The 27,969-nt window shown below is 44.0% G+C and overlaps 1 protein-coding gene across 7 annotated transcripts in view; it reads right to left on the bottom strand.

Moving 5' to 3' along the window:
* Window positions 1-27,969, bottom strand: part of LOC135712667 (uncharacterized) — a 269,423-nt gene that overhangs the window by 6,443 nt on the left and 235,011 nt on the right. For 4 of the 7 annotated variants that reach the window (XR_010518664.1, XR_010518665.1, XR_010518661.1 and 1 more), the window contains 2 exons: window positions 20,652-20,802; window positions 19,585-19,994 (listed from right to left, as the gene is read on the bottom strand). Coding sequence is in view for 2 of the 7 variants with exons in the window: in XM_065235611.1 (XP_065091683.1) it covers window positions 19,177-19,209; window positions 20,652-20,802 (184 nt within the window). In the remaining 5 variants the exon portion in view is untranslated. Of the gene's footprint in view, window positions 1-19,176; window positions 19,210-19,584; window positions 19,995-20,651; window positions 20,803-27,969 lie in introns of all 7 variants that reach the window. The other 3 variants (XM_065235611.1, XM_065235612.1, XR_010518663.1) reach the window with 2 other exon arrangements.

Raw genomic sequence — 27,969 nt, 5'->3', positions numbered from 1 at the left:
AATCCCCAATCTCCTAGTAAAAAAAATAGCATATTTTCATCTGCCGCCATTTTGAACTAACAAATACGCAGAGACATTCACATCATGAGGTCACTTAAAATTTACGTGAACTTCACTTAACATTTATCTGTATGACACTTGAACTCCATCAGTCAATCTAGTGGAATTCATTACCATGCCATTGATATTTATGTGCAGCATGTAATTCTTATTGGATTTCTATTTTTGAAAGGTTACCTAATTTTTCAGGTGAAATTTACGTTTCTCGTTAGTTCAGTGTACCCTATCGACACATCAACTCATGAACCGGGGACCGCTGCTCTCCAGAGTTGTAATTCTATAACCAAACTTGGAAGCAGGGGATACTCTATATAAATTCTATTCTAACTCTTTTCTGAAATGACTTCTAACTTTTCAGGGCCACCAATGTTACGTTGGTGATAAGTTTTAACCTCCGAAACCATACAGAGTGCGTCCCTGTTGCTTCAGAGCGTAGACAACATCCATGGCCGTGGTGGTTTTGCGCTTATCGTGTTCAGTACAGGTGACGGCATCACGGATCATAATTTCTAGGAACACCTTCAGAACACCTCGGGTTTCCTCGTAGATCAGATCGGAGATACGCTTGACACCACCACGACGACGGATGGCAGGCCCTGGATGTTATCACGCAGAATTTCCCAATATCGACAAAGCTGCATCATCATGACTGTAGCGAAGCGAAACAATATGGTACCGGCAGAGCTGGTTGTCTATATAACAGGTTGCTAACTACGCTTTTAGCTTAGTTTCGATTCACCCGTTCAAAGACAAACATCAAGCATCAATGACTGGTCGTGGCAAGGGAGACAAAGCTCTTGGAAAAGAAGGTGCCAAGCGTCATCGGAAGGTTCTGCGTGAAAACATCCAGGGTATCAAGCCTGCCATCCGTCGTCTGGCTTGACGTGGTGGTGTCAAGCGTATTTCCGGTCTGATCTACGAAGAAACCCGAGGTGTGCTGAAGGTGTTCCTAGAAAAATCCGTGATGCCGTCACCTACACTGAACACGCCAAGCGCAAAACCGTCACGGCCATGGATGTCGTCTACACTTTGAAGCGACAGGGACGCACTCTGTACGGTTCCGGAGGTTAAAACTTATCACCAACGTAACAAAACGGCCACCAAGAGTTAGAATAGAATTTATATAGAGTAACCCATGATTCACTCATTCAATTTGTCGCTAAATACAAAAATCAAATTATTTGTTAGGGAAATAAATTATGTTCTATTAGAAGTCTTATCGGTGGGTTGAATTTATTCCGTTTCACTTTCATAAACTGAGAAACCCTCATCGTATGCATTCTCCTGCGACATCTTCGAAATCATCCGAACCATTAAATCTAGATAGAGCTGGAATTAGAGCGTTACAGCTTTTGCAAACAATGACTTCTCTCGAAGATTTCTAGGAATTCAAGGCACTCCCACGCAATCCAATACAACCATCGGGTAGGGGAAGTCTTCCTCTACCCGGTGGTGATGTTGATTTGCGTGGACGAGCCTTGATTTAGTAGAAGTTATTGAGAGAAGTCATTGTTTACAAAAGCTGTTACGCCCTAATTCCAGCTTTATCTAGAAATAATACAGAGTACAGAGAATATAGACTTAAAGTACAGAGAGTACAAAAGGAGAAAAGCCAGTGTCGCTACTTTATAGCAAACTACTTATTATGGGAGGGGTCTGTGTACTTTACCGGCGTGTTCAAAAAGAAAGGCAATTAAAATTTCATTTGTTCAATGCATGAGGCATGTAACAAAAAGTGTGTTGGTGAGTTCTTTGGCGTGAATGTTCCCGAAAAGTTCAGTATTTTGCTATAAGCAAATGCAAAACAAACAAATTTATTGCAAGGTTTGGGCAAATTTTGACCTGTTTCATACTACTGGACGGTATGCTGGTCACAAATGCCGTGCCAAACTGATTTCCTGCGCAAGTGATATGTATAAACGCGAATAAATACGAGGTCCAGTGATTATAGCAAAGCTTGCCATAAAGAAACCATCACATTTGAGGGCCACCACAACTTTCTATAAAAGAGTTGAGTTATGAAATTCACTTAATTCCAAAATAATATCCGAAACAACAAACTAGAAAATCGAACAAAAATTTCGTAGTCCTACGTCAACAATGCGGTCGTGTTTTGTACACCACCCTCCAACTTTTTATTTAAACGGAAGCCGCCATCTTGGATATCAAAATAGCGCCAGGCATGGATTTCTGGTCACTTCACGTCACCCCGATTCCAAAAATACCCATAGTAAGAGGTTTTTTACAGAATTTCAAAGTTTTCCTCTAACCAGAAGCCGCCATCTTGAATTTCAAAACGGTAATCTATGTCCGGTTTCTACACGTCACCAAGATTCCAAATATACCCATATTGTGGCTAATTTTTCAGTATTTCCCAGTTTTTCTCCAACTGGAAGCCGCCATATTGAATTCAAAAAGGTGTCAGACATGGGTTTCAGCTGTCTAAACGTTACCATGATTCCAAAAATACCCATATTGAGAAGAATTTGACGGAATTCCCAAGTTTTTCTCTAACCGGAAGCCACCATCTTGAATTTCAGTTGGAGGCGAACCAGCCCAAGGCTGAAAGCCTCCTTAATAAAGCTAAATAATAATAATAATCTTGAATTTCAAAACGGCCTCAGACATCGATGTCCGGTTCCTACACGTCACCCTGATTTCAAAAATACCCATATTGTGGGTAATTTGGCAGTATTTCTAAGTTTTACTCTAACCTGAAGCCGCCATATTGAATTTCAAAACAGCTCAGACATCGATGTCCGGTCCCTCAAAAAATATCAATATTGTGGTGTTTGACAGAATTTCCAAGTTTATTTTTCCAACCAGAAGCCGCCATCTTGAATGTCAAAATGCCGTCAGACAACGATATCCGGTACAACACGTCACCCGGATTCCAAAAATACCCATATTGTGGGGTATGCGACAAAATTTTCCAAAAACTTTTTTATGAAGTAAATCCCAAATAATGTTTTTTACGTCTTTTTCGATTTACGCACCGCCGGTGTGGTTCGTAAATGGAGGAATACACTGGAACTTGGAACCTAATTAAAAAAAAACCACGATTGGAAAAAAAAAAACTTCGCTCGCAATCGAAAACAACAAACAGCTGAAACTGAAAGGGTCTAGCACAGGCCGAATATTTTCAATCCATTTTAATGCTGTTTTTATGCATGATTTCAAACATGTGAACGAGGATTATGTTTAAGAAAATAATAAAATATTTTAATCTACCTTGTTTGACATGAAATACGACTCGAAACGCATGTTCATAGTAAAACATAAAAACCTGCGATTAAACTGATAAATGAACCTACAAAAACTGCGTAGGCCCTTTTCGAAAAACAAAGCAAACTGACATTTCGGCGAATGAACACCGAGTCACTTTGCAACTCACCTAAGACTGAACCTCTCACGTCACCCGAGTCGACTGTCGGAATAGGATGCTGCACGCTGACGTCACGAATGAACGCGATGAACCCGCATTCATCAGTTTGACATCCAGTGGTGGTTTGTTTACCTATGCTTTTTAGGCTAATCAAGTGGATTTTAGGTTTTAAATATAAAGAACTAAAACATATGATACCCGACTATGTTCCTTTGAAAAATATTCCACTCCAAAAAATCTAAAAATAACATTTAATATTTTTTTTAATTCTTTCTAAGTCTATGTAAACAAACCACTGCCAGATGTCAAAAAATGTGAGGTTAAACCGGCGGTGCAGCTCTCTATAGAGTGAGAAGAGTCATGTGACCGCCACGCAGAATAACCCTGAAAAACTCCTCGAGAGAGAGGGAGAGTAAACTTTAGCAAGAGGATGATTTGACGTGAGGTGCGCTTTTCGAGACTCCGGATGCTAGGCGAGTATGAGAGGTGACACAGTCGGAAGAAGTGTTAGTTTGTTTACTAAAATGAACCACCCATTTTTGACGTAGGACTACGTCTTTGATTTCTATATGGGAGTACACTTTGTGAAAACCGAAAATGGAACATGTAACAAATTAAGAAAGATTTTGAACGTTGATAACTCAGCTGCCCCTGGTCCAATTTCAATAATTTTATCACCAATCGATCAGAAATATGGCTACGCATCGATAATCTTTCAACAAAAACCAATGGAAAAACTGGTAAATGTCCAGCATTGTCCAAAAGCGTCGAATTAACTAACAAATCCACCAATTACCTACATGTACATATATGCTGCTTTCCCAGCACAGTGATCAGAGAGTAGTAAGTAGACGAAACAAGTTGAAATGGCATTCGCCTCCGATCCTCGGGCGCGTGCGAATAGGGAGGATGGAATTGCGAAATATTTTGCACACTCATCGCCGTACTCAGAACCACACGCTCCCAACGACCACACCACTGTGTGGTGGTGTTCGGTCGTCGAAATCAGTAGCAGCAGTAGCAGTGCTTTCGGCGTGTGGCGTTGAAAATTGTTCTCCAGTTACAACGAAAGGCTGCCTGCAAGCAGCGAGCTGCAGAGCCCACATAAGCAACCATCAAAGGAGGAAGAAGCTGCACCACTATCCTATGGATCGGAATCAGTAGCTCTTCGTGAGTCGCTGCGGGTCGGTCATCTATGCCAAGCGTGTCACCCTCGCTCCAAATGACATACAGCTCGACAGCCTCATCCGTGTTGAACACCCAGCTCAGAATTACTCAACCATCACTACAAAACGGTCATTTTCAGGGCCACCAAAAATTTGTTGAAGAGTATTATTTGGACATTGGTCAAGGTCATCAGTTCCCGCAAGCAGCTAGCTATCAAGGCGCAACCTGTCTATAGAAGGTGTGGAATTGTAGGCCTGAATATATTGGTGCAATTAGTTTTTCCTCGGCTTTCATTCCGCACGATTCGTTTCTTTCGTTTAATCAATCACCCTTGTAGTGACGTCGAAAAGATTGTTTCAATCGGCGCTTACACATGAAATTTAATGTGGACTATTGAATTTTTTGTATGTTACCAAAATTTATGAATGGTTTGCCACTAAATGTTGAGATAATTTATTGATTATTGAATTATCACACTGTATACCATGAAAAAGCAGCCTGTTTGTGAATTTTTACCTGTTTCAAGTAAGGAGTTATCATAAAAAACAAATCGCCAGCTGGTATTTCCCGGCGACTTTACAAATAAATAAAATCAAACAAAATCATCATGCAGAACTAGCTAGGATTTGTTTTACTTCATATTTCACAAAATTGCTTTCGAGTGTTAAGACATCGTCTCCCGCAAAGTTTACATTTTTCCCTCTACCAACACATAGGACAAATAGCTCTAATGTTAGCCTATGGATCTAAGATTGGGCCCGTCGCTAAAAATCTGCTATTTATCAATTGTATCTAGATGAACGCGTCATTGGGACGGTACTAATGGATATTTTTGGTTGCTATTGAAAATTTAGTCGATTGCTGTATTTATATGTATGGGCCCAAATTAGGGACACTTAGGCCGACATTACATACATTTCCCCTACATCAGGGCTAGATAGATCTCCATAGTATCTATAGAATCCACGCAATTTCATAAAACCAAAATGCACAGCATTACGAAAAGAGGTCAGGTTTCGACCAATAGCAGATAGATTTTAATTCTAAACAAGCCAAACGATTGGAAATATTTATCTACCAATCTGCTAAAATGAACATTTAGTTAATTTTCAATAGGTCACTATTGAAAAATACCAAATGTCCAACTGTTGCAATGGTGATCAAAATTATCACCGAATGTCTGAAAACAGCGCATTCCCTAACACAGACTTAAAAATCGAATTCGATGCGGTCCCACTGAACGGTGCTCGCTCATTCATGTAAGTGGTGGTGTCCAGTCCAGCAGCATCATTCGCTGCCAGACTGTTGAGCAGTTCAGTCGATTTGAATTCTCTCTAGTTTCGTTCGTTCGTTCGCAAGTCGAATTAGCTCCGCGTTGTATAGTGACGCTCTCGCTGACCCAGCCATGGGTAAGAAATCGCGCGGTAACGCGAGTGCCGGCTTACCGGGAAAACACTCTCCCAGGAGACGGCGCGACCACCGAGCCAGCTCAGAAGAAGCAGAAGAAAACCCCATTGCCCGTCCCGACAGGCGTTGCGGACCCGCAGCCGGGGCCTCCCGGAACTAAACGACCCAGACCTGAAGACATCAGCGCCACCGCATCGGCAGCAAAAAAGCTGCTGAGCAACAATCCGTTCTCCGCCCTGCAGAACGGAGCCCAGCCGCAGTCGGACCCTGAGACGGTGCCTAAAAAAGTTAAGTTGCCACCCTTCTATGTGAAGGGCTTCCCTCCCGGGCTATGGGAGCAGCTGGATTTCTACATTAAGCAGGGCCTTCGCTGCACCATTCAACGGTGCACGGAAGGCTACAAACTGATGGTCTCGGCCGAAAATCACTACAACGCAGTCCAGGCCCTCTTGGACAGGATGAAGCTGGAGTACTTCTCCCACGACGTCGAGGCCACCAAGCCGCTGAAAGTGGTGCTGCGCGGGCTCCACGACATGGACACCACCACCTTAATGGACGAGATTAAGGCGAACGGCCTCAAGCCGGTCGAAATCCACAAGATGACCCGCAGCAAGGCCATCAAGTATCGTGACCAGCTCTACTTGGTCCATCTGCAGAAGAACTCCACAACCGTGAAGGATCTCCATACGACACGCACACTGTTCCACATCGTAGTGAAGTGGGAGCGGTATAAGCCAACCCACCGTGGCGTCACTCAGTGCTCGAACTGCCTATTGTTCGGGCACGGCACCAGGAACTGCCGCATGGCCAGCCGCTGCATCAAATGCGGCAAAAACCACAAGATCGACGACTGCGACAGCATCGAGGAAGCCGCTCCCACATGCGCCAACTGCGGTGCTGCCCACAAGGCCACGAGTAAGGCCTGTCCGAAGCGGGCCGAATACGCCGAGATCCGGAAGAAGGCCTCGTCCAACAACCAGCCCGGTCGCAAGAAGGTCCCGGAAAACAACGCGCAGAACTTTCCTCCGTTATCACCGGTCCAACCACGGCCAATTCCAGTGTTGGCGCCGCTCCCGCTCAACCAACAGTTGGCTGCTGCCCAGTCGGCTGCCGCTGCAGTACCCAGTCAAGCCTCCGGCCCATCGACGGATCCCCCTGCTCCGGGATTGGCCGGTACAACCGGTGAAGCTACAGACGATTCTCCGCTGTCAACGGATGAGATCGTCACACTGTTGGCCCAGGCCATCATCATCAAGCGCACCTGCGCAACAAGAACACAACAGCTCCAAGCTATCATCTCCTTCGTCGCTAATTATGGACCGTGAACCCATAAAGATCGCCAACTGGAACGCTCGCTCCGTAGGGGCGAAAAACATTGAGCTTGCAGACTTCTTCCGCAAGCACGACATCGACGTGGGCCTTCTCACCGAGACCCACCTCAAGACCGGTGACAGCTTCTGGCTGCCCGACCACAGCATTGTCCGGCTTGATCGCACCAGCTCCAGGGGGGGCGGTGTCGCGGTCATCATCAAGAAAGGCATCAAGTACTGCACCCTACCCCACTACCGCACTTCCATCATCGAGGCCGTCGGCGTTGAGGTGGAAACATCGACCGGAAACGTCCGGTTCATCGTTGTCTACTGCCCCCGGCAATGTACCGTTAGCAATGGTACAGCACAGCAGTTCAAGAACGACCTTGCCATCATAACCCGCACCAATGCCCGCTTCGTAATCGGAGGGGACCTGAACGCCCGGCACGAGGCCTGGCGGAACTACCAGCAGAACCAAAACGGCCGCCTGCTATTCGACCATTCCCAGCATGGTCTCTATTCCGTCTGGTTTCCGGACGAACCAACCTTCACATCACCGGCGGGCAACCCATCGACGCTGGACCTGTTCTTGGCAAACACCAGATTAGCCAAGCCGGTTGCCGTCAACGACCTGAGTTCGGACCACCAACCGGTGCTGACCGAGCTGGGCTACAACGTGGCCCCTGCACCGTGCCAGCGGAAGGACTACCATCGAGTCAACTGGGTCCAGTTTCGACGCGTGGTCGACCGCCACATCGACGACAACCCACCGCTCGACACAGTGGATGACATCGACCGGGCCCTGGAGGGTCTCCATCAAGCCATATCCGTGGCTGACGAAGAGTGCGTTCGACGAGTTCCTGTGAGGGGTAAGTTTCAAGCAATTGATTCCCACACCAAACTCTTGATTCGGCTCAGAAATGTTCGTAGACGCCAGTTTCAGCGGACTGGGGATCTGCAGCGTAAATACGAAATGGTCGATCTGAATCGGCAGATCGCTTCCAGAATGGTCTCAATCCGGAACGAGAGTTTCGGGCGGCTCGTTCAGAACCTGGACGACCGTTCCAGACCATTCTGGAAGGTTGCCAAGGTGCTGAAGTCTCACCCCAAGCCCATTCCACCACTTAGAGTCAATGACGAACGGCTTATCACCAACGAAGAGAAGGCCAATGCAATTGGGGAGCACATTGCCCAATCGCATTTGCTTGGCTCTACAATCCCAAGTCCACTCGAGAACCAGGTTGTGCAGTGCGTCCAGACGTTAGATACCTCCCCTTGTGCCGTCCCTCCAGAAGAACGGATTACAGAGGAACAAATTTGCTCAGCGCTGAAATATAGTAAAAACATGAAGGCTCCCGGGTTTGACGGAATAGTCAACCTAGCGTTGAAAAATCTCAGCCCGAGGGTCCACTCGCTGCTGGCTGCCATCCTCAACAGATGCTTGGAGCTGCACTACTTTCCAAGCACCTGGAAGGTGGCAAAAATCATCCCGATCCGCAAACCTGGGAAAGACCCTTCACTACCGTCAAGCTACAGACCGATTAGCCTGCTCTCAGCGCTGAGCAAGCTGTTCGAAAAATTGATCCTCAGCCGACTAAACAAGTTTGTGGAGGAACATGACATTCTTCTTCCGGAACAGTTCGGGTTCCGTAAGGGGCATTCCACCAATCATCAGCTAGTGCGGGTGATGAATAACATCCGAAGTAACAAAGCTGTATCCAAGTCCACAGCCATGGCCTTGTTAGACGTCGAAAAGGCGTTTGACAATGTCTGGCACGACGGACTTATATACAAGCTTTGTAACTCCAACTTTCCACCATACCTTGTGAAAATCACCCGTAACTATATCCAGCAAAGGTCGTTCAGGGTGTCGTTGAATAGTTCCCTTTCGGGACAATTTCCGATCCCAGCAGGTGTTCCGCAAGGGAGTCTGCTGGGACCACTGCTTTACAGCATCTACACGTCGGACATCCCTCCTCTAGGAGACGGTTGCGTGTTCTTTCTGTTCGCAGATGACACCGCGATAGCCGTCAAGGGTAGGATGCCTCGTGAAATTACGAACAAGCTGCAACGATGCCTTGACACCTTTACTGATTATGCCACCTCGTGGAAAATCAAAATCAACGCCTCGAAAACCCAAGCGATCATGTTCCTTCACAGACAATCACCAAAACTTAAACCGTCTCCCTCCTGTACCGTAATAATGGATGGTACAAGGGTCGAGTGGTCCACTGATGTTACTTATCTCGGGATGTTGTTCGATGAGAAGCTCCTGTTCCGCTCGCACATAGAGAAAACCCTAGTTAAGTGCTTAGCCTTGGTTAGGTGTTTGTATCCGCTCATTTGCCGCAGATCCCGCCTCTCAAGGCAAAACAAACTGGCTGTTTACAAACAGATCATAGCCCCCGCGATCTTCTATGCCGCCCCGGTGTGGGAATCGTGCGCTCAGACCCACAGGAACAAAATCCAGGTTGCACAGAATAGAGTGTTGAGGATGATCCTAGATCGTCCATTCGACACAAGAATAGCAGACCTCCATCAAGAGGCAGAAATTCCCAAAGTAGATTCCAAAATTGATGATATGACAACTAAATTTATTCAAAAATGCAATCTTTCTGAACATGCTTTAATAAGCAATTTGTACATAGTAGGTTAAGTGTATATAGTAGAGTAGGTTAGTTTTAAGCTGTAAATAGTAGTATTAAGTAGTTTCTCTTCAAATTCTAAAAACAAAACAAACCAATCCCACCAAGGTGGTCGACCGTGTACTAAGTCTAGGACTAATCCTGTAAAACAAATTTTAAATTTTGCCCATACCTAAAGATGAAGAAAGCAATTAAATCACTTAGTAAAAATTTATATGGTAATCGTCCAAGTTAAACTAAAATAAAGATCATTTAAACATAAACATAAGTCCAGCAGCAGCAGCAGGACTGCTTTCAACAACAAACAACGAAAGGCTGTCTGCACAAACTTAAAAAATTTCGCCGAGATTCCAACAGCCGAGTAATTCTGCAATTTATTTTGCTGAGATTCAGTAAAACAATTGCCGACACTCAGCTAACAAATAATATTTTGCTGAGATATCAGCTAACAAACAGATATTTTGCAGAGATATCAGCAAAAGTAAATGCCGAGGTAATCGGCTGTTGGAGATTTTACCGAGCTAGATTAAGTGTGCAAGCAGCGAGCTGCAGAGCTCATATGAGCAACCATAGAGAAGAAGGAAGAAGTCCCACCGCTAGGCTAGGATCGGAACCAGTAGCTCGTCGTGCTCAGCTCAGCATTACTCAACCATCACTACAAAACGGTCCTTTTCAGGACTACCATAAATTTGTTAAGAGTCTTATTTGGACATTTGTCAAGGTCATCAGTTCCCGCAAGCAGCTAGCTATCAAGGCTCAACCTGGTCTCTATAGAAGGTGTGGAATTGCAGGCCCGAATTTATTGGTGAGATTAATCATCGTCCGACCATTTTCCAGAACACGCTGGTAGGAAGTGTTAAAAATCGATATAGAATTTGAGAGAAGTGGGAATAATTCCGCTTTGGGTGTATATTCAGTCCCCAGAAAGCCAATAAAATCAAATTTGTGAGAAAATTAGCTCTCACGAGTTCAATCTCTCGAAGTCCCTCATTTTTTACACATTCTGTACAAACGATACTTTCCGCCCCGGCCCATGCATATAATTCGGAAGGAAATCCTGCACAAAATGCACAAAACTTAAAAATTCATAAATAACAAAAAAAAAATCAAAATACACCTTTTACAGTCGGGTAGATGAATCGCAAAATACTCAAGTTGACAGTCCCTTGGATTTTCTTCATCAACTTTCTGTTTGAAATAAATACTACAAATTTGATACGCTTACAAATAAAAAACGGAAAGAGTTAAGATAATTGATGATTGATCAATTAAAAGAACTAAATGTCCACATTTGTTCCGTCCACTAGCGGTCCTACGTCAAGCTTCCGTTCGTGCCCCCAGGCACAGACCCTTCTACTTTTTTATGGCAAGTTTTGCTATAAGAAATGCGCCTCGTGTTTATTAGCGAAATTCACATCAAAGATTGATTAATTGCGTAGGAAATCAGTTTGGCACGGCATTCGTGACCAGCATACACCTTCCGGTCGTATGAAACAGGTAAAAAACTGTCCAAATCCGCAGATGAAAATTTTTGTTTTGAATTTCTGTATGGCAAAATAGTGAACTTTTAACATTAACATTAACATTAACAGCAAAGAACTCACCAACACTGGGAGACCACCTATCATTTCCCACCTCGCTCCGGATGACTGTTTTGTTCGACGCAAGAAGATCAGAGATCTCGAAAAGCTTTTTGACCGCCTAGCCACTGCAGGTCAAGCTCTTGAAACACCGCTAAAGATTGCGATGATTTATCGCAGTCTACCTGAATCGTACGGTGGCCTGATTACAGCATTGGAAAGTCGGTCCGATGCAGACCAGACGCTGGAGCTCGTGAAACAAAAGTTATTCGACGAGCATCAGCGCCGCGTGGAGCGTTCAGGAGACGTTTCGGAGAAAGCCATGAAAACGCGGAGTAAGGAAAAGCCTCGGGACAAGGTCTGCTACCATTGCCAGAAACCCGGGCATTTCCGGCGCGTCTGCCGTTTGTTGAAATCGCAACAGAAGAACGATGCTGATAAAGTGAAACTTTCCGGAAGCAAGGCCAAGAAGGCAGTGGAGAAGGACGTTCCGGTTTGCTTCGGTGCAGGAGGCAATCGGCGCAGAGGCTGCTGGTGTGTCGACAATGGATGTTCTAGTCATATGACTAGCGACAAGGACTTCTTCAGCCAGATGGATGAAAGTGTTAAAATCAAAGTGATTCTCGCTGATGGTTCCGTAACCACGTCAGCTGGTGTCGGTGAAGGTTCGGTGAAGGAAAAGTAGTGGACATTCTTTTCAAAGAGGTACTTTACATTCCGACCTTGGAAGGTGGCCTACTTTCAGTGCGAAAGATAATCTAAAAGGGATTCAGCGTGAATTTCGAAGCATCGCGGTGTAGTGTCGTGAACGAAGAAAGAAAATTGCTTGCTACTGCTGAGTTGTGTGGAAATTTGTACATCCTGAAGACGGCGGAGGACGCGCGGCTGAGCAAGGGAGCTCGGCATCTGTCGGACTGCCAGCATATCTTGCATCGCCGGTTCGGCCATCGGGATCCGGCTGTGCTGGAACGCATTCAGGAGGAGAATTTATGTGAAGGTTTTAGTATGCACGATTGCGGGATTAGGCATGTATGCGATCAGTCCGCATCGTGCTCTCTTGCCGTGCGGATCTATTTGCTTTTTGCTGAAGGAAGTGTTACTACTACCTACAGCTACAACAAATTTAAACAGCACTTTTCAGTGCTCAACCTGTATAAAATTTTCTACTTTGTTCAACTGTTATTCCTCTTTGATCCTTGTTTGGACCCTACCCGAGGTAATCCTTCTTGGATATCGATTTAGAAAATTCCTCTTCAGATTCTTATAGTAATCTGCTTGGAAGTCGATTTGGATAAAAATTTACTGCCGCCATGGCGCCTAAACTCAAAAGAAAGGGGCAAACTCTTGACCTCCCTTCTGATGAAATTAATTTGAGTAATCAATTTGATTTGCTCACGGAGGATGAGAATGATCCATCATCCAAGAAAAATTCTAGTAAACTTTCCCGGCTTAATGCCAAGAAGGAAAATATTCCCCCTATTGTGATAACCACTTCCGATTTCCATGCTCTTCGCATGGAACTTTTGAATTTCGTGAAAGTTAAGTTTTCACTACAAATTGGACGTCGGGGTGAATGCCGTGTATTGGCTGAAACCTTGGACGGATTTAAATGTCTTCTCAAATATCTTACTGAGAAGCAGCACAAATTTTTTACTTACGACACCAAAACTGAACGTGTGTTCGAGGTTGTCATGAAAGGACTGCCCAGTGGTGAATCCCTGGATCAAAACTACTTGGAGTTGTGCCACTCCAAGTAATCAAAATGAAAATGAATTCCCGTCCTGGCGATTCGCGCAACGGGATTTCTAATGATTTTTATTTAGTTCACTTCAAGTCTAGTGAACTAAACAACCTTAAGGCCTTAGAAAAAGCTAGCCTTATGCTCCATGTCCGAGTGAAGTGGGAACACTTCAGGAAGACTGGAGGAAATTTCCAAAACCTCACCCAGTGCCGTAAGTGCCAGGGATGGGGTCACGGAACTAAAAATTGCTGCATGCCAGCTAAATGTATGAATTGTGGTGATTCCTCTCACGCAAAGGACGACTGTCCTGTGAAGGAAGATCCTAAGAAATTTAAATGTTCAAATTGTGGTGAAAACCACAAATCCAATTTTTGGGAATGTAAGACTCGCAAAGTGATCCTACAATCTCGTTCTAAGCGACAGGTAGGAAACGCTCCACGTTTCCGAACAGGTACAAATTCCTCTGCTGTTAACAACGGTCAGCGAGGAACAAATTCTACATTCATACCCGTAGGTACAAATATCACCCCTGCTTCAAATTTTTCATCTATACCTAATCCCCTCGCTGCTAACAATGTTCAGCGAGTTAATGGAGCTACCTATGCTGCTATTGCAACGGGTAGAAATCAAAATACTAACCAACGTTCTAACGGAAATTTTGACAATTTTGACTTAGGAAGCATTACTGGAATTTTTACAGAATTCATTAATTGACATGATTTCTGATATGCTTAAATCTAACTCCATGTTTGATGCTATTCAAACTGGAGTAAAATTTGCTAATAATATTGTCATGACTTTAAAATTCAGTAATGGATTTTAAAGCATTAAATATTTTAAATTGGAATGCTCGATCTCTTAAAGATAATGAAGACGAGCTATTTAACTTTTTGAGAGTTCATAACGTGCATATTGCCGTTATAACTGAAACGTTCCTTAAACCTGACCATAAGGTTAAGAAGGACGCAAATTACTTGATTTATAGAAATGATCGTCTTGATGGACCCTGTGGTGGCGTTGCCATCATTATTCATAGACGAATCAAACATAAAATACTTTCTTCATTTGAAACCAAAGTTTTTGAAACTTTGGGAGTTTCTGTTGAAACAAAATTTGGACAACTTACGTTTATAGCTGCCTATTTGCCATTCCAATGCGTAGGCCAGCAAAAGAATTTTCTCGAGGGTGACCTTCAGAAACTTACCCGTCATAGGTCTAAATTCTTCATTATTGGTGATTTTAATGCAAAACACCGCTCATGGAATAATGCTCAAAGCAATTCCAATGGTAATATTCTGTTTGATGATTGTTCTGCAGGTTATTACACTATTCAATATCCAAACAGCCCAACATGCTTTTCTTCTGCATGAAATCCCTCCACTATTGATTTGGTCTTAACTGATTCATGTCAACTTTGTAGCCAATTGGTTACCCATGCTGACTTCGGTTCTGATCACCTTCCAGTAACTTTTGAAATATCCCAAGAAATAATTTGTAATCCCAACAGCTCTACTTTCAATTACCATAGAGCTGATTGGGAGCAGTATCGAACATTTATGGAATATAACTTCGATCCAAACATTCCTTTGCAAACCAAAGATGAAATTAATTATGCTCTTGAATCTCTGACTACTTCTATAGTTGCAGCAAGAGCTGCCTCAATACCAAAATGTGAGGTTAAAATCGATTCAATTATAATAGACGACGATCTTCAGCTCTTGATCCGTCTTAAAAATGTCCGTAGGAGACAATATCAAAGAACACGCGATCCTGCCATGAAGGTTATCTGGCGGGATTTGCAAAAACAAATTAAAAAGCGATTCTCTGCCCTGAGGATCAAAACTTTTGAAAATAAAATTTCTAAATTAGACCGAGTTCCAAACCCTTTTGGAAACTCACAAAAATTTTGAAAAAACCTCAAAAGCCTATTCCAGCGCTTAAAGAAGGTGGTAAAATTTTGATCACAAATTTGGAAAAAGCTCAGAAACTTGCTAAGCAATTCGAGAGTTCCCATAATTTCAGTTTGGGTCTTACTAGTCCTATTGAGAATCAGGTTGCTCGGGATTTTCTGAATATTTTCTCTCGGGAAAATATTTTTGATGATTCCTGGGGGACTGATTTGGACGAAGTAAGGTCTATAACTAAAAAGTTTCAAAATATGAAAGCTCCAGGTGATGATGGAATTTTCTTTATCCTCATCAAAAAACTCCCAGAGAGTACCTTGTCTTTCTTGGTAAAATTATTTAACAGATGTTTCCATTTGGCATACTTTCCTGATAAATGGAAAAATGCAAAAGTTGTTCCAATTTTGAAGCCGGATAAAAATCCAGCTGAAGCTTCTAGCTACCGTCCAATAAGTTTGCTTTCTTCAATAAGTAAACTTTTTGAAAAGATAATTTTGAATAGAATGATGCTTCACATCAATACGAACTCAATTTTTGCAGATGAGCAGTTTGGATTTCGCCATGGGCATTCAACTACTCATCAACTCTTAAGAGTTAACAATTTAATTCGTTCAAACAAATCTGAAGGCCACTCAACTGGAGTTGCTCTTCTAGACATAGAAAAAGCATTCGACAGTGTTTGGCATGAAGGTTTGATTGCTAAATTGAAAAAGTTTAATTTTCCACTTTATATTATGAAATTAGTTCAAAATTATTTAACTGACAGAACTCTGCAGGTAAATTATCAAAATTCCAAATCTAATCGACTACCTGTTAGAGCAGGAGTTCCTCAGGGTAGCATTCTTGGGCCTATATTGTATAACATTTTCACTTCGGACCTCCCTGATTTGCCTCAGGGTTGCCACAAATCTTTGTTCGCTGATGACACAAGCATTTCCGCTAAAGGAAGAAGTCTTCGTGTTATTTGCAGCAGACTGCAGAAAAGTTTAGATATTTTCTCTTCTTATTTACAAAAATGGAAGATTTCTCCCAACGCTTCCAAAACTCAACTTATAATATTTCCACACAAGCCTAGAGCTTCGTTTTTTAAACCTAGTAGTAGTCACATAGTCACTATGAACGGAATTCCAATTTCCTGGTCAAACCAAGTGAAATATCTTGGATTAATACTTGACCAAAAATTAACTTTTAAAGATCACATTGAGGGCATTCAAGCCAAATGTAACAAATATATAAAATGTTTGTATCCTCTTATAAACAGGAAATCCAAACTTTGCCTGACGAATAAACTTCTAATATTTAAACAAGTTTTTAGACCGGCCATGCTTTACGCTGTGCCAATATGGTCTAGTTGCTGCACTACCAGGAAAAAAGCACTTCAAAGGATTCAGAACAAAATTCTGAAAATGATTTTGAAGTTGCCTCCCTGGTACAGTACTACCGAAGTACATAGAATTTCGAATGTTGAGACTTTAGCACAAATGTCCAACAAAATAATTAATAATTTCAGGCAAAAATCGTTGCAATCCTCAATTGCAACGATTAATTCCCTTTATACTTAGATAAGATTTAGTTTTAGTTTTTAGTTTTAAGATATCAATTGTTATACTGACATGCAGGTTAAAAACCTGTTTAAAATACTGAATTGCCAAGACATGAACAATGTAAAAACACTTAGATATATATCATAACAATTAAGGCTGGTACGTTACTGCAGTAACTGGAGCACCTAGGTTAAAATGAAATGTAATTTATTTTGAATTTGGAACAAATAAAGAGTTAAAAAAAAAACCCATATTTAGAGGTATTTCACAGAATTTCCTAGTTTTTCTTGCACCGGAAGCCACCATATTGAATTAAAAAATGGCCACAGACATCGATTTAGGGCCGTTACACGTCACCCCGATTCAAAAAATACCCATATTGTGGGTAATTTGGCAGTATTTCCAAGTTTTTCTCTAACCGGAAGCCGCCATCTTGAATTTCAAAAAGGCGTCAGACATGGTTTTTCGGTCCCTACACGACACCTAGATTCCAGAAATACCCAATATTGTGTGTTATTTGGCAGTATTTCCAAAACTTTCTCTAACCGGAAGCCACCATCCATCTTTTAAATATTAAAACAGCCTCAGACATCGATGTCCGGTCCCTCGAAAAATACCAATATTGTGGGGTGTTTGACAGAATTTCCATGTTTTTTTCCCCAACGAAAAGCCACCATCTTGAATGTCAAAATACCGTCAGACATCGATATCCGGTACAACACGTCACCAAGATTCCAAAAATAACAAAATTGTGGGGTACTTGACCGAATTTCAAAGTTTTTCTTGAACCGGAAGCCGCCATCTTGAATTTCAAAAACACGTCACCAAGATTCCAAAAATAGCCATATTGTGGGGTATTAATCACCGATCGTTTGAAACATGTCCTGCACTCTCATTGGTGGAAAAATGGCAGCACAGCGAACAAAAAATAATCGATTAGTTGTTCATCGAGTAATTAAAAAATGAGACGCAAAATTTCACCTCTGCCGAGGGGGCAGCAAAATCACAAAATTGCCTTGAATACGGGGGGTATTCATTGGATGAAAGGAACCGTGAAAGAGGACACTCAAATAGAAAGTTTTTCTTCCAACAGTTTCATCTTAGTATTCATCTTTGGAGTCACTTTGCAACTCACCTACCAATGAGTAAATAAGGCACATTTACCAACCTCTATCATAACGCTACTTGCGTACCGGGGGTTGCTATTCAGGTGGGGGAAATAGCAATCCACACCTTGGGAAGTAGCGAAGATTACAAATCAAGAAGACTGGCAACTCTTCCATTTTCTCATACGAACTCTAGGAGACAATCGCGTCATCTGCTGCTCAAAGGTAAAGGCTGCGAACGAATTTAATAGCAAAGATTACATCCCTAGAAGAAAGGTTTGTGTATTTGCTCATATTTCTATGCGTTGCTTCCACCTTCACTCAAGCGCAGCGCTATTGTATCTGTCGCTTGGATTCTGGCAAAGTTACCAGTCTTCTTGATATGATGTCTTCGGAAGTAGTGAGTTCATAAATTTAGCAACCCGGTAGCAACGCATCAGACGGTTGCTATTTTGAATAAACGTCAAAAGCTTGTTTTGCCGGTGTGGAAAACGGTAACTTAAATTATGACTCTGATAGCGACGACCGGTGTGGATAGCGAATCAAAATAAACATAATGTAGTACTAGAATTTCAACTAGAATGGGGTACGTTAAGCGATTTGATTGGTACCAATAGGCTAGTCAAGTAGTGAGCCAATTGAAAATCGTTAGTTTCCACCGGTTGTAAGTATTGCGCAGCTCATAGCAAGATGTGCTGTGATCTGGGGGAAGAGGTGCTGTCAAATCAGCATACTGATCATTCTTGTATGAAATTGGTTCCAAACGTAAACAAACCATGTTGGTTTCTAATGGATTGTTGACGTTTGGAACTCGTTTTACGAGGTAGGCGACGATTGTCCGTATTTGACAGCCACATCCCACCCCTGGCTGTGATACATTCCGCCAATAAATTACTTACATAGTTATTTGAAAATAAGCTGCGAAGGGAGGAAAAGTTACACATTACGCTAAACCTATAAGATGCATTCATTTTATACACATGTAATTTAACAACACTTCAATTAATAATGAGAGTATTTTATCTGCCGAAAATGACGTATTAATTAATTCATCTTAACAAGCAGAACTAGAAACGCAACCCAAATAAAGACATGGCGTGATTTAGATTTTCATAACATTTAAACACCAATTACTCGAATGAATGAAAACGGAAAAAAAAATCGATTAATCGATGATTGCAAAAACCGAAAATGTGCACAGAAATTTGGACAAATTCGAATAAGGATGAATTTTGTGTGTACTTTAAATTTGAAGTAAAACCGAAAATCAAGAATCAAGCCAAAATATGCAAAGATCACGCAATTGGCAGACCTTACGGAAACTTACCACAGTAGTAATATTTGGATATCCTAGGCAGGGCTAGGATTTTTCGCAAGGACAAAATTGCATTTGGTGGTGATTGATGGTGACACACAGAAAAATCGGGGAATGTTTTGGTTATTGAGTTTTTTTTTTTTTCGTTTTGGGAAGAGAAGGAAGACAATGAAACGAGAGAAAGAGAGAAAGATGGTATGAGTAACAGTTAGTTCCGGAGGTTATTTGCTATCGCTGGCGTTTAGCATCCGATCCCCGTTCGGTTTGGACGCGAATTGGCATTTTATTTGGTTAACGTTTAAAACATGTTTTTTTTTATAGAAAAATCAAAAGCAAGTGAAAAAAGTTAGTGAGAAATAGTTGCAGTCTTAAACTGTGTTAAACCGGGAAAAGTAGTGTGTAAAAGTAGGCAAAACTTACCGAAAAATAGCGGATTCAAAAACAGGCAGCAAATAAAAAAAACAAGTAGATTTGTGTAAAAAATCGTTGCCGCTTCATTGCCGCTTCGGTTGCCGCTGGTTCGATGTTTGAGGTTTTACAAAAATTAAAAAAAAAAGATAAGAACGCAAAAGACACGAAACTAAAACACCAAAATTTAAAGGACTAGACAAAATGTGTGTAACATTCGTTGATTGTTTTTTCTCATATTCTGCGCCGATCCGGTTTTCGTTCGTTGGCGGTCGCCAGTTGCCATGGCGGCATCCGGTCCGGTCGTCACACGTCGTAGATCTTTTTGATGAATTTGTTCTCGACCGAATGCAGTAGGCGCATGTGCAGGGACATCAGCGGCGTCGGGTTGGCCGGATTCAGCAGCAGGGGGACGCTCTCCTCTGACGTTGTTTTAAGGTGAGTTTGTTTGTTTGTTTGTTTGTCGGTTTTCGGGTGATTGATTGTAAACCAAAGTAAAAAGCGTGCGTGATGTGACGATGCAGAAGGGGAAGAAGTTTCGTGGAAAAAAATGCGAGAGGAAAGTAGAAAAAAGAACGATTAAACAAATGTAGGTTGAACTAAAATTAAGTTTTCAATAAATCAGGCGAGAGACAGGTAAGTAAGCTCAGTTTTAATTCAGAGCTAGATTATACGGGGTAAAACGAAACTTTCAGCACTAAATGGGTTAAGCGAATGATGAGTGATATTTGGTAGTGAATTCTAATTTAACTTTAAAAATCGCTAATTTTTTTTTGGAAATCTAGGATTTAAAAAACATTCAATAAAATTCATTAAACGCTAAACACAAGATTCTCTAAACTGGCTGCTTTCAGTTTTTTTATGCTTTCCGATAAACGCTAAATTGAGAAAATGTTTTTCCAGAACCTAAAGAACTAAAGAAAGCCAATCGGCAGCGATTGATCGAACTATGTTAGGTAGCTAATCCAATCCAACTAAACGCGAAAATCGAACAAAGCACCCGTAGCCTAAGTATGGAGTATTTGAGGACAAGTCAGCCAAAAAGCGCCGATTGCGGATGGAGTGGCGCCGGGACTTACCCTGCAGCTGCCGGTTGATGAGCGCCGTTAGGCCGTGGCCTCCGTTGTCGCTGGATTTGCTGTTCTTCATCACCAGCATCGGTTTGTCCTCTGCATCTTCGCCGTAGCCGGACGAGATGTACCCATTGCTCTGGGCCATCGTTTCGCTGACCTGTTCGAAAGGGGATGACAATTGAAAAAATAAGGTTATAATTCGCTGAATTTGCTTTCCGTGATATCTAGTTTTCAAACATGAATTCACTAGAAAAGGTGTGATCGATCTACTATAACCCTTTGTCTGTATCTTGGGGTCAATTTTACCCCAGGCCACTTTAACAAGTTTTTCCTTTTGTTTATAATTTTGAAAAATATATCAGTTATTATGCATCATCTGCAAAAGCTTCGTTTTCTGAGCACAACGATATATTTTTTTCGATCTTATAACATAACAAATTGGCAGCTCGCACCCATACAAAGTCCCGCCGAGGGGCGCCATGATGGTTATTTTTTGCTAATAAGAAAGTTACACGCCAAATGACGAATCGAAATGAAAACTCGACCTTCTCCGATTTGCATTAAACCTGGCATAATTGTTAGTTATGGGCAATGATATACATTTTTGCTTAAATTCGGCCATTTTGAATCTTGTAAAATTTTCAAAATGGCACCACGATTTTTCCATTGATTGCGAACGATGTGAGCAAGTCTAACGGTTCGGAAAATCCCATCACGCAGCTCAGAACTATTTTCTTCGTAGGACGTTGACATTCGAGCAATTCCGCTTTCCTTATCCTGATTGAAATGTACCGACTGGTCTTGTCAGACTTCTCCCAGTTCATAGAGAAAAGCTCCAGAGTGCAACATCCATTTGCTTATATACCTTACCTTACCATCCAGGCTAAGGCCTTGTTGTCCTCTGCTGTCCGAAGATGTCGTCTTCACTCTACTTGATCCTTGGCCACACTTCACCAACCTCGTAGTCTGCGAAGGGTCTGCAGGTCGCCTTCTACTTGTTCGATCCACCTAGCGCGCTGCGCGCCGCTTCATCTGGTTCCTGTTGGGTCGCTTTCGAGAACTATTTTCACTGGGTCGTCGTGCGGCATTTTTAAGACGTGCCCAACCCACCGTAGTCACCCAATTTTTGCAATGTGGACGATGGATGGTTCTCCCAGCGGCTGGTGCAATTCGTGGTTCATTCTCCACGTTCCATCATCCATCTGCACTCCACCGTAGATGTTATGGAACACCTTCCGTTCGAAAACAACACGAGCATAGTCCAGGTCTCGTGGCCGTAGAGGACCACCGCTCTAATCAGCGACTTGTAGATAGTCAAATTCGTGCGGCGGGGAATTTTATTCGACCGGAGCGTCCTCCGGAGTCCAAAGTAGGCACGATTCCCTGCCATAATGCGTCTTTAAATTTCTCTGCTGGTATCATTCTCGGTGGTCACCAGTGAGCCCAAATACACGAACTCGTCGACCACCTCGATTTTGTCACCGTCAATCTGAACTCTGGGTGGGAGGCTAACATTGTCTTCCGTAGAACCTCTTCCTTTCATGTATTTTGTCTTCGATGCGTTGATGGCAAGTCCAATCCGCCTAGCTTCTGCCTTCAGTCTGAAATACGTTTCCGCCATCGTCTTAAAGTTCCGTGCCATCTTGTCGATGTCATCGGCGAAGCCAAGAAACTGGATGGACTTCCTGAAGATCGTGCCACTCGTGTCTATCCCAGTTCTTTTGATCACACCTTCTAACGCGATGTTGAACAGTAGACACGAAAGTCCATCACCTTGCCGTAACCCCCTTCGGGACTCAAAGGGACTCGAGAGTGCCCCGATACTCGAACAACGCACATCACTCGATCCATCGTCGCTTTGACCAATCGCGTCAGTTTATCCGGAAATCCGTACTCGTGCATAATCTGCCATAGCTGGGCACGTTGTTTTCGCGGCATTTCTGCAGAACCTGTCCTTGGTAGCACAGGCACCCATGAATCTCGCCTGGTATTTCCCCACGAACTCTCTTGCAAATTGTGACAGACGACGGCATAGAATTTGGGAGCGTACCTTGCATGCGGCGCTCAGAAGTGTGATCGCGCGGTAGCAATCCAACTTGTCGTCCTTCTTGTACATTAGGCATACGACACCTTCCATCCACTCCTCCGGTAATATCTCCTCCTCCCAAATCTTGGCAATTACCCAGTGCAGCGCTCTAGCCAGTGCTTCACCACCGTATTTCAATAGCTCACTTGGTAGTTGATCTACACCAGTTGCTTTGTTGTTCTTCAGCCGACCGATCTCCTCCTCAACTTCTTGAAGATCAGGGGCCGGTAGCCTGTCGTCTTCTGCGCGTGCTCCAAGGTCTGTTGCCGTGCCACCTTCGTTTTCTGCTGCTTCACCGTTGAGGTGCTCGTCATAGTACTGCTTCCACCTCTCAATCACCTCACACTCGTTCGTGAGTAGGTTACCGTCTAAGTCCTTGCACATATCGGCTTGCGGCACGTAGCCTTTGCGCAAAGTATTAAGTTTCTCGTAGAACTTCCGTGTGTCATTTACGCGGTACAGATTTTCCATCGCCTCGCGATCTCGGTCTTCCTGCTGACGCTTCTTTCTTCGAAAAACTGAGTTTTGCCTGTATCGCTCCACATTCAATTTCGTGCGGTGCTGCAGCATTCTCGTCCGTGCTGTATTCTTCTCCTCTACTAACAGTTTGCATTCGCCGTCAAACCAGTCGTTTCTTCGGTACGGGATCACAGCACCTAGTGCCGCTGCCGGATGTTCCTCCAGCCATCCTCAAGAGTAGCTGCCCCAAGCTGCTCTTCCGTGGGTAATGCAACTTCCAGCTGCTGCGCGTAATCCTGGGCAACTCCAGCGTCCCGTAATTGCTCAATGTTGGGTCGCGGCGTTAGACTTCGATGGGTGTTATGCACCGTCGAGAGTTTTGAGGGCATGCATACTGCAACTAGGTAGTGGTCCGAATCTATGTTCGCACACGTTGGCCGTTGTCGTTCGATACGGCATGCAGGATGTTTGGCTCGATTGCCGGGCTGTCGCCGATGACGACTTTGACGTCCCATTGCGAACAGCCGTCGTACACCTGCTCCAGCTGCGCATAAAACGTGCACGTTGATAATGCTGTAGTTGAAGAAACGGCCCTTAATCCTCAACTTGCAAATCCTCGCGTTGATCGGCCGCCAACCAATCACGCGTTTCGGCACCCAGTTCCTAAGCTGAAAATCTCCCATCGAGTGAACATATCTCACCTCCTTCGCTCTAGTGATGGCCTCTTCGATTGTATCGACGCTGTCGAAGTAGTCGTCGACGTAGTGCTTCTCTATTATCGCTACTGCTGCTTCTGGAAAACTCGAAGGCATTCTGATTCTTCACGCACTGCGCTTGGCACGGTGAGCATTTGGATCCAAACGTCGCTACATCCATTGTGTACGCGCTTGTGGAATCGCTTGATGAGCTTCGGAACATGAACATCTGAGCCTTCTTATCTGCCACGCGTATCCATGGGTCGTTTCCGAAAACGATTGGGAACACCCGGTAGTGGAGTGAGCATGTCCGGACCTGTGAGCAAGTGAGAATTCAATGAAACACCATTTACCGTTGCCACTGCGTCCCATACCAGCCTTATTGTTGCAGGTTTCTTTGAATTCAGAGTTACGTTGATGGGAAGGAACCGAATACAGCCAACTCTTCTTGCGACGCTCGACTCTTCTGCTGGTATTCCTCGATTTGCTTTCGTACCTGTTTTAATCTGCGCGCCATGGGAAAACTGTTCGGAAATTTCGGATTGCTGGTTTTCCACAGCATTTCGAAGCGGTCACCGACAGGCACTGTAGTATGTTCTGGGATCTCCCGAACTCGTATTTCTTCCTTCGACACAGCAACCACCGATTCTCCTAGCGCTAAGTGTTCCTTCAGCATGTTGTACAGATTTTCGTTACTTATTTCGTTAGTCTACGGACCTACAAGAGGGCAACCATAGGCAGAATTTCGTAGGGTATAAATTCTGCCTATGGTTCGGTTACCCTCCTGTAGGTCAGTAGACTGACCAGCCGAGTTTGGACCTTACAACGATTGGCTCTCCTTGATCTCCAACTTTGGTATCCATCGGCGCGACGGCGTGAAGGTTGTTCAAACCAATGAGCATTCCGGGTCTTTGGCTGGTATACGGTGAGATTGGCTGATCACGAAGAAAATGGTAAACAGAATACATTGCGGTACCGTCCAGTGATTGTTTCGGCAGAAGAAGTTGTTCCACAGTCTGTACGGATTTCAACAACAGCTTTTCCTGGTCTCCGGAAGCGGATATCCACGTTGAACCGTCTTAAACTCGCGTGACGTCAGCGGTCCATTTGATCATGTATGGCTGAAGAATTCCTTTCACTCGGTAAGCGATCGCTCCTTCTTCTACTTCTTCTTCTTCTTCTTCTTCTTCTTCTTCTTATTCTTCTTCTTTTTTTTCTTCGCATTTCAAGCTTATGGCGTGCTCTCAACTTACTATTCTAGATGCACTTCCACAGTTATTAATTGATAGCCATTTTTCACGCGTATAATTGCGGGGCTTGCCCAACCCAATTTTCCAACCCGAAAAATTCCTAGACCGGACCGGGAATCGAACCCAGCCACCTTCAGCATGGTCTTGCTTTGTAGCTGCGTCTTTACCGACTGAGCTAAGGGAGGCCACAATGTAACGACACTGGAATAATTCGGAAGAGGACAGTCCCTTGAAGATGAATGTGTGTGTGTTCATCGCAATTGATGATGCTGTGGGATACAGCAGAGGATAATGGCGCTCCCAACACTCACCGATGTTACATCACATTTTGAATCGACAAGCTGCGTTTCCGTGGTCATTCAGGCAGATTTTACACAGCTTGCCTTTGTCAACGACCTTCATACGATCCACGATCGACATAGCTTTGAAGTCTTGACGAAAGCCGGTGATCTGTGCGCTTGCACGCTTTGAAAGGCTCTAGATTCTCAGGTGCAGTGGTGTTAACTGGGTTGCTTTATGTGGAGCTTCCGGTGATTATAGATTGCTCCTTTTTCCTTTACTCATCCTTAACCAGCTTTTCCGACTGTCCTTAGCTTCTCCTTTTACTTCGACGCAGGCATTGGCTTCACATGCTTCCTCAGGGTGGCCTTCTTCTTTTTGGTTTTGAAGCGCACCCATTCGCGTTTAAGCTGGCGCCGGTAGTTTAGTGGTAAGCGTGACTGCTTTCTCACCCCAATGGGTCTGGGTTCAATCCCAGTCGGTGGAATTTTTCTGAGGCATAAAAATCACTGGTCATGTCTTCCTTCGTCTTCCAACTGCTTCACCTTCTTTAGAGCGTAATGTAACAGCTGTCGATCACTTTCGGTACGGATTTCGGTAGCAGTAGTTGTCCCCGAACGCTCTCCAATGCTGGTCCTTTAAGGCTCTCTTGTAGACAAACAAGATTTTCATTGTCGTTGTATCCACATGCTACGTTCGACGCTTCGTAGCTGCCTATGAACAGAGGCCATTCCTCCGGATTCTCAGTGAATATGGCTGACGTATTGCCTTTTTAACCTCGTCTAGCGTTGAAGGCTCCACAGCTTGATCGTCGTCTGCGATGTTTTCTCTGTTTCTTGATACTCCTGCACTCTCTCCATTCTACAATGTCTCAAAGTGTTCCTTCCACATGGCAACCGCCGTTGTTTTATCTGTCAGCAAATGCCCTTCAAGGTCATTGCACATGGCGGCAGATGGCGCTGTTTTACTCCGCACACCATTGGCAGTCGCGTAAAACCTTCGTTTATCGTCCTGCTCCATACTTTCCGGCGCCTCAGCAATCACGCGTTCTTCGTATTGCCTTTTCTTTCTGCGGTGGGTTCGTTTCTCAACTGCCCTTGCTACCTTGTATCGCTCTCTGTTCAGCTGGGTACCAGACACTAACATCCGGCTTCTGGCAATGTTCTTCTCATCCGTCAACCTCTGGCACTCCTCATCAAACCATCCATTACGTGGTCGTCTTTGAGCTGTACCTATCACTTCTTGTGCTGTTGTGTTCACCACTCTCGTTCACGTTGATTTCGCTAATCCGCTCATCAAGCTTCTGGCGATGCTCTGCAGCAACACCTTCTGCTGACAAGCGATGGATATTGAAACGCATCGATCTCCGGTTCGTTGAATTCGTAACGGTCGACAGACGCGCTCGAATTTTGCAGACAACAAGATAATGATCTGAGTCAATGTTAGAGGCCCCCTGAAAGTCCTTACATCGATAACATTTGAGAAGTGCCGGCCATCCACCAACATGTGATCGATCTGAGTGCCAGTTTCGCCATTTGGATGTCTCCAGGTGTGCTTTCGGATATTCTTCCGTGCAAAGTTACTGATGGCCATACCTCTAGCAGCAGCGAAGTTTATTATTTTCAGGCCGTTATTATTGGTTACTGTATGTAGGCTCTCTGTACTAATGATTGGACGAAAGAAATCTTCCCTCCAGACCTGCGCATTTGCATCTCCAATTACAATCTTCACGTCGTGTTTTGGGCACTCATCATAAGTTTTATCGAGACTGTACCGTAGACTTGGAGAATTACGGCAGACTTGGAAGCGACAGCACCAAGAACCAGCAGCAGATACAGCAGCAAATAGCAAATACAGCAGCAGATAGCAAATACAGCAGCGGGCCTCCATCACGAGCCCATCCAGCAACAACGACAGTAAATCAAATCCGGGTCGAGGCTACTCAACAGTAGCGCCCATCCAGCAACAACAACATCCGGGCCGAGGCTACTCACCAGTAGCGCCCATCCAGCAACAACATCCGGGCCGAGGCTACTCAACAGTAGTGCCCATCCAGCAACCACAGCTTCTGTGGCATTTACAGTGAGGGAAACTCTTCAAAAGCCCTCACTGTGGATTCCACAGAAGCTGTGGTTGCTGGATGGGCACTACTGTTGAGTAGCCTCGGCCCGGATGTTGTTGTTGCTGGATGGGCGCTACTGTTTAGTAGCCTCGGCCCGGATTTCATTCACTGTCGTTGTTGCTGGATGGGCTCGTGATGGAGGCCCGCTGCTGTATTTGCTATCTGCTGCTGAATTTGCTATTTGCTGCTGTATCTGCTGCTGGTTCTTGGTGCTGCCGCTTCCAAGTCTGCCGTAATTCTCGCTTACCGGTCTCCACCGCATGGCACGCTTCATATGCTTCCCGAACACTGACTGTGAACCCTACTCCATGTTCTGCCCTATCACCACCGCTGTGATGGATGTGATATTTGAAGGAAGTGTTGGCAATGGGATCCACCGCCCGCAATTCACGTTGTCCAGATCTAGGCCACCGTACTTCATGAACAGCAGCTA

This window comes from Ochlerotatus camptorhynchus, unplaced genomic scaffold (genome assembly GCF_037179485.1).
Source record: "Ochlerotatus camptorhynchus isolate MF236.1 unplaced genomic scaffold, CSIRO-AGI_Acam_v1.1 ptg000500l, whole genome shotgun sequence".
Lineage (NCBI taxonomy): Eukaryota > Metazoa > Arthropoda > Insecta > Diptera > Culicidae > Ochlerotatus > Ochlerotatus camptorhynchus.
The sequence above is the reverse complement of the archived record's forward strand: the minus strand, read 5'-3'. Positions and strand labels throughout refer to the sequence as shown.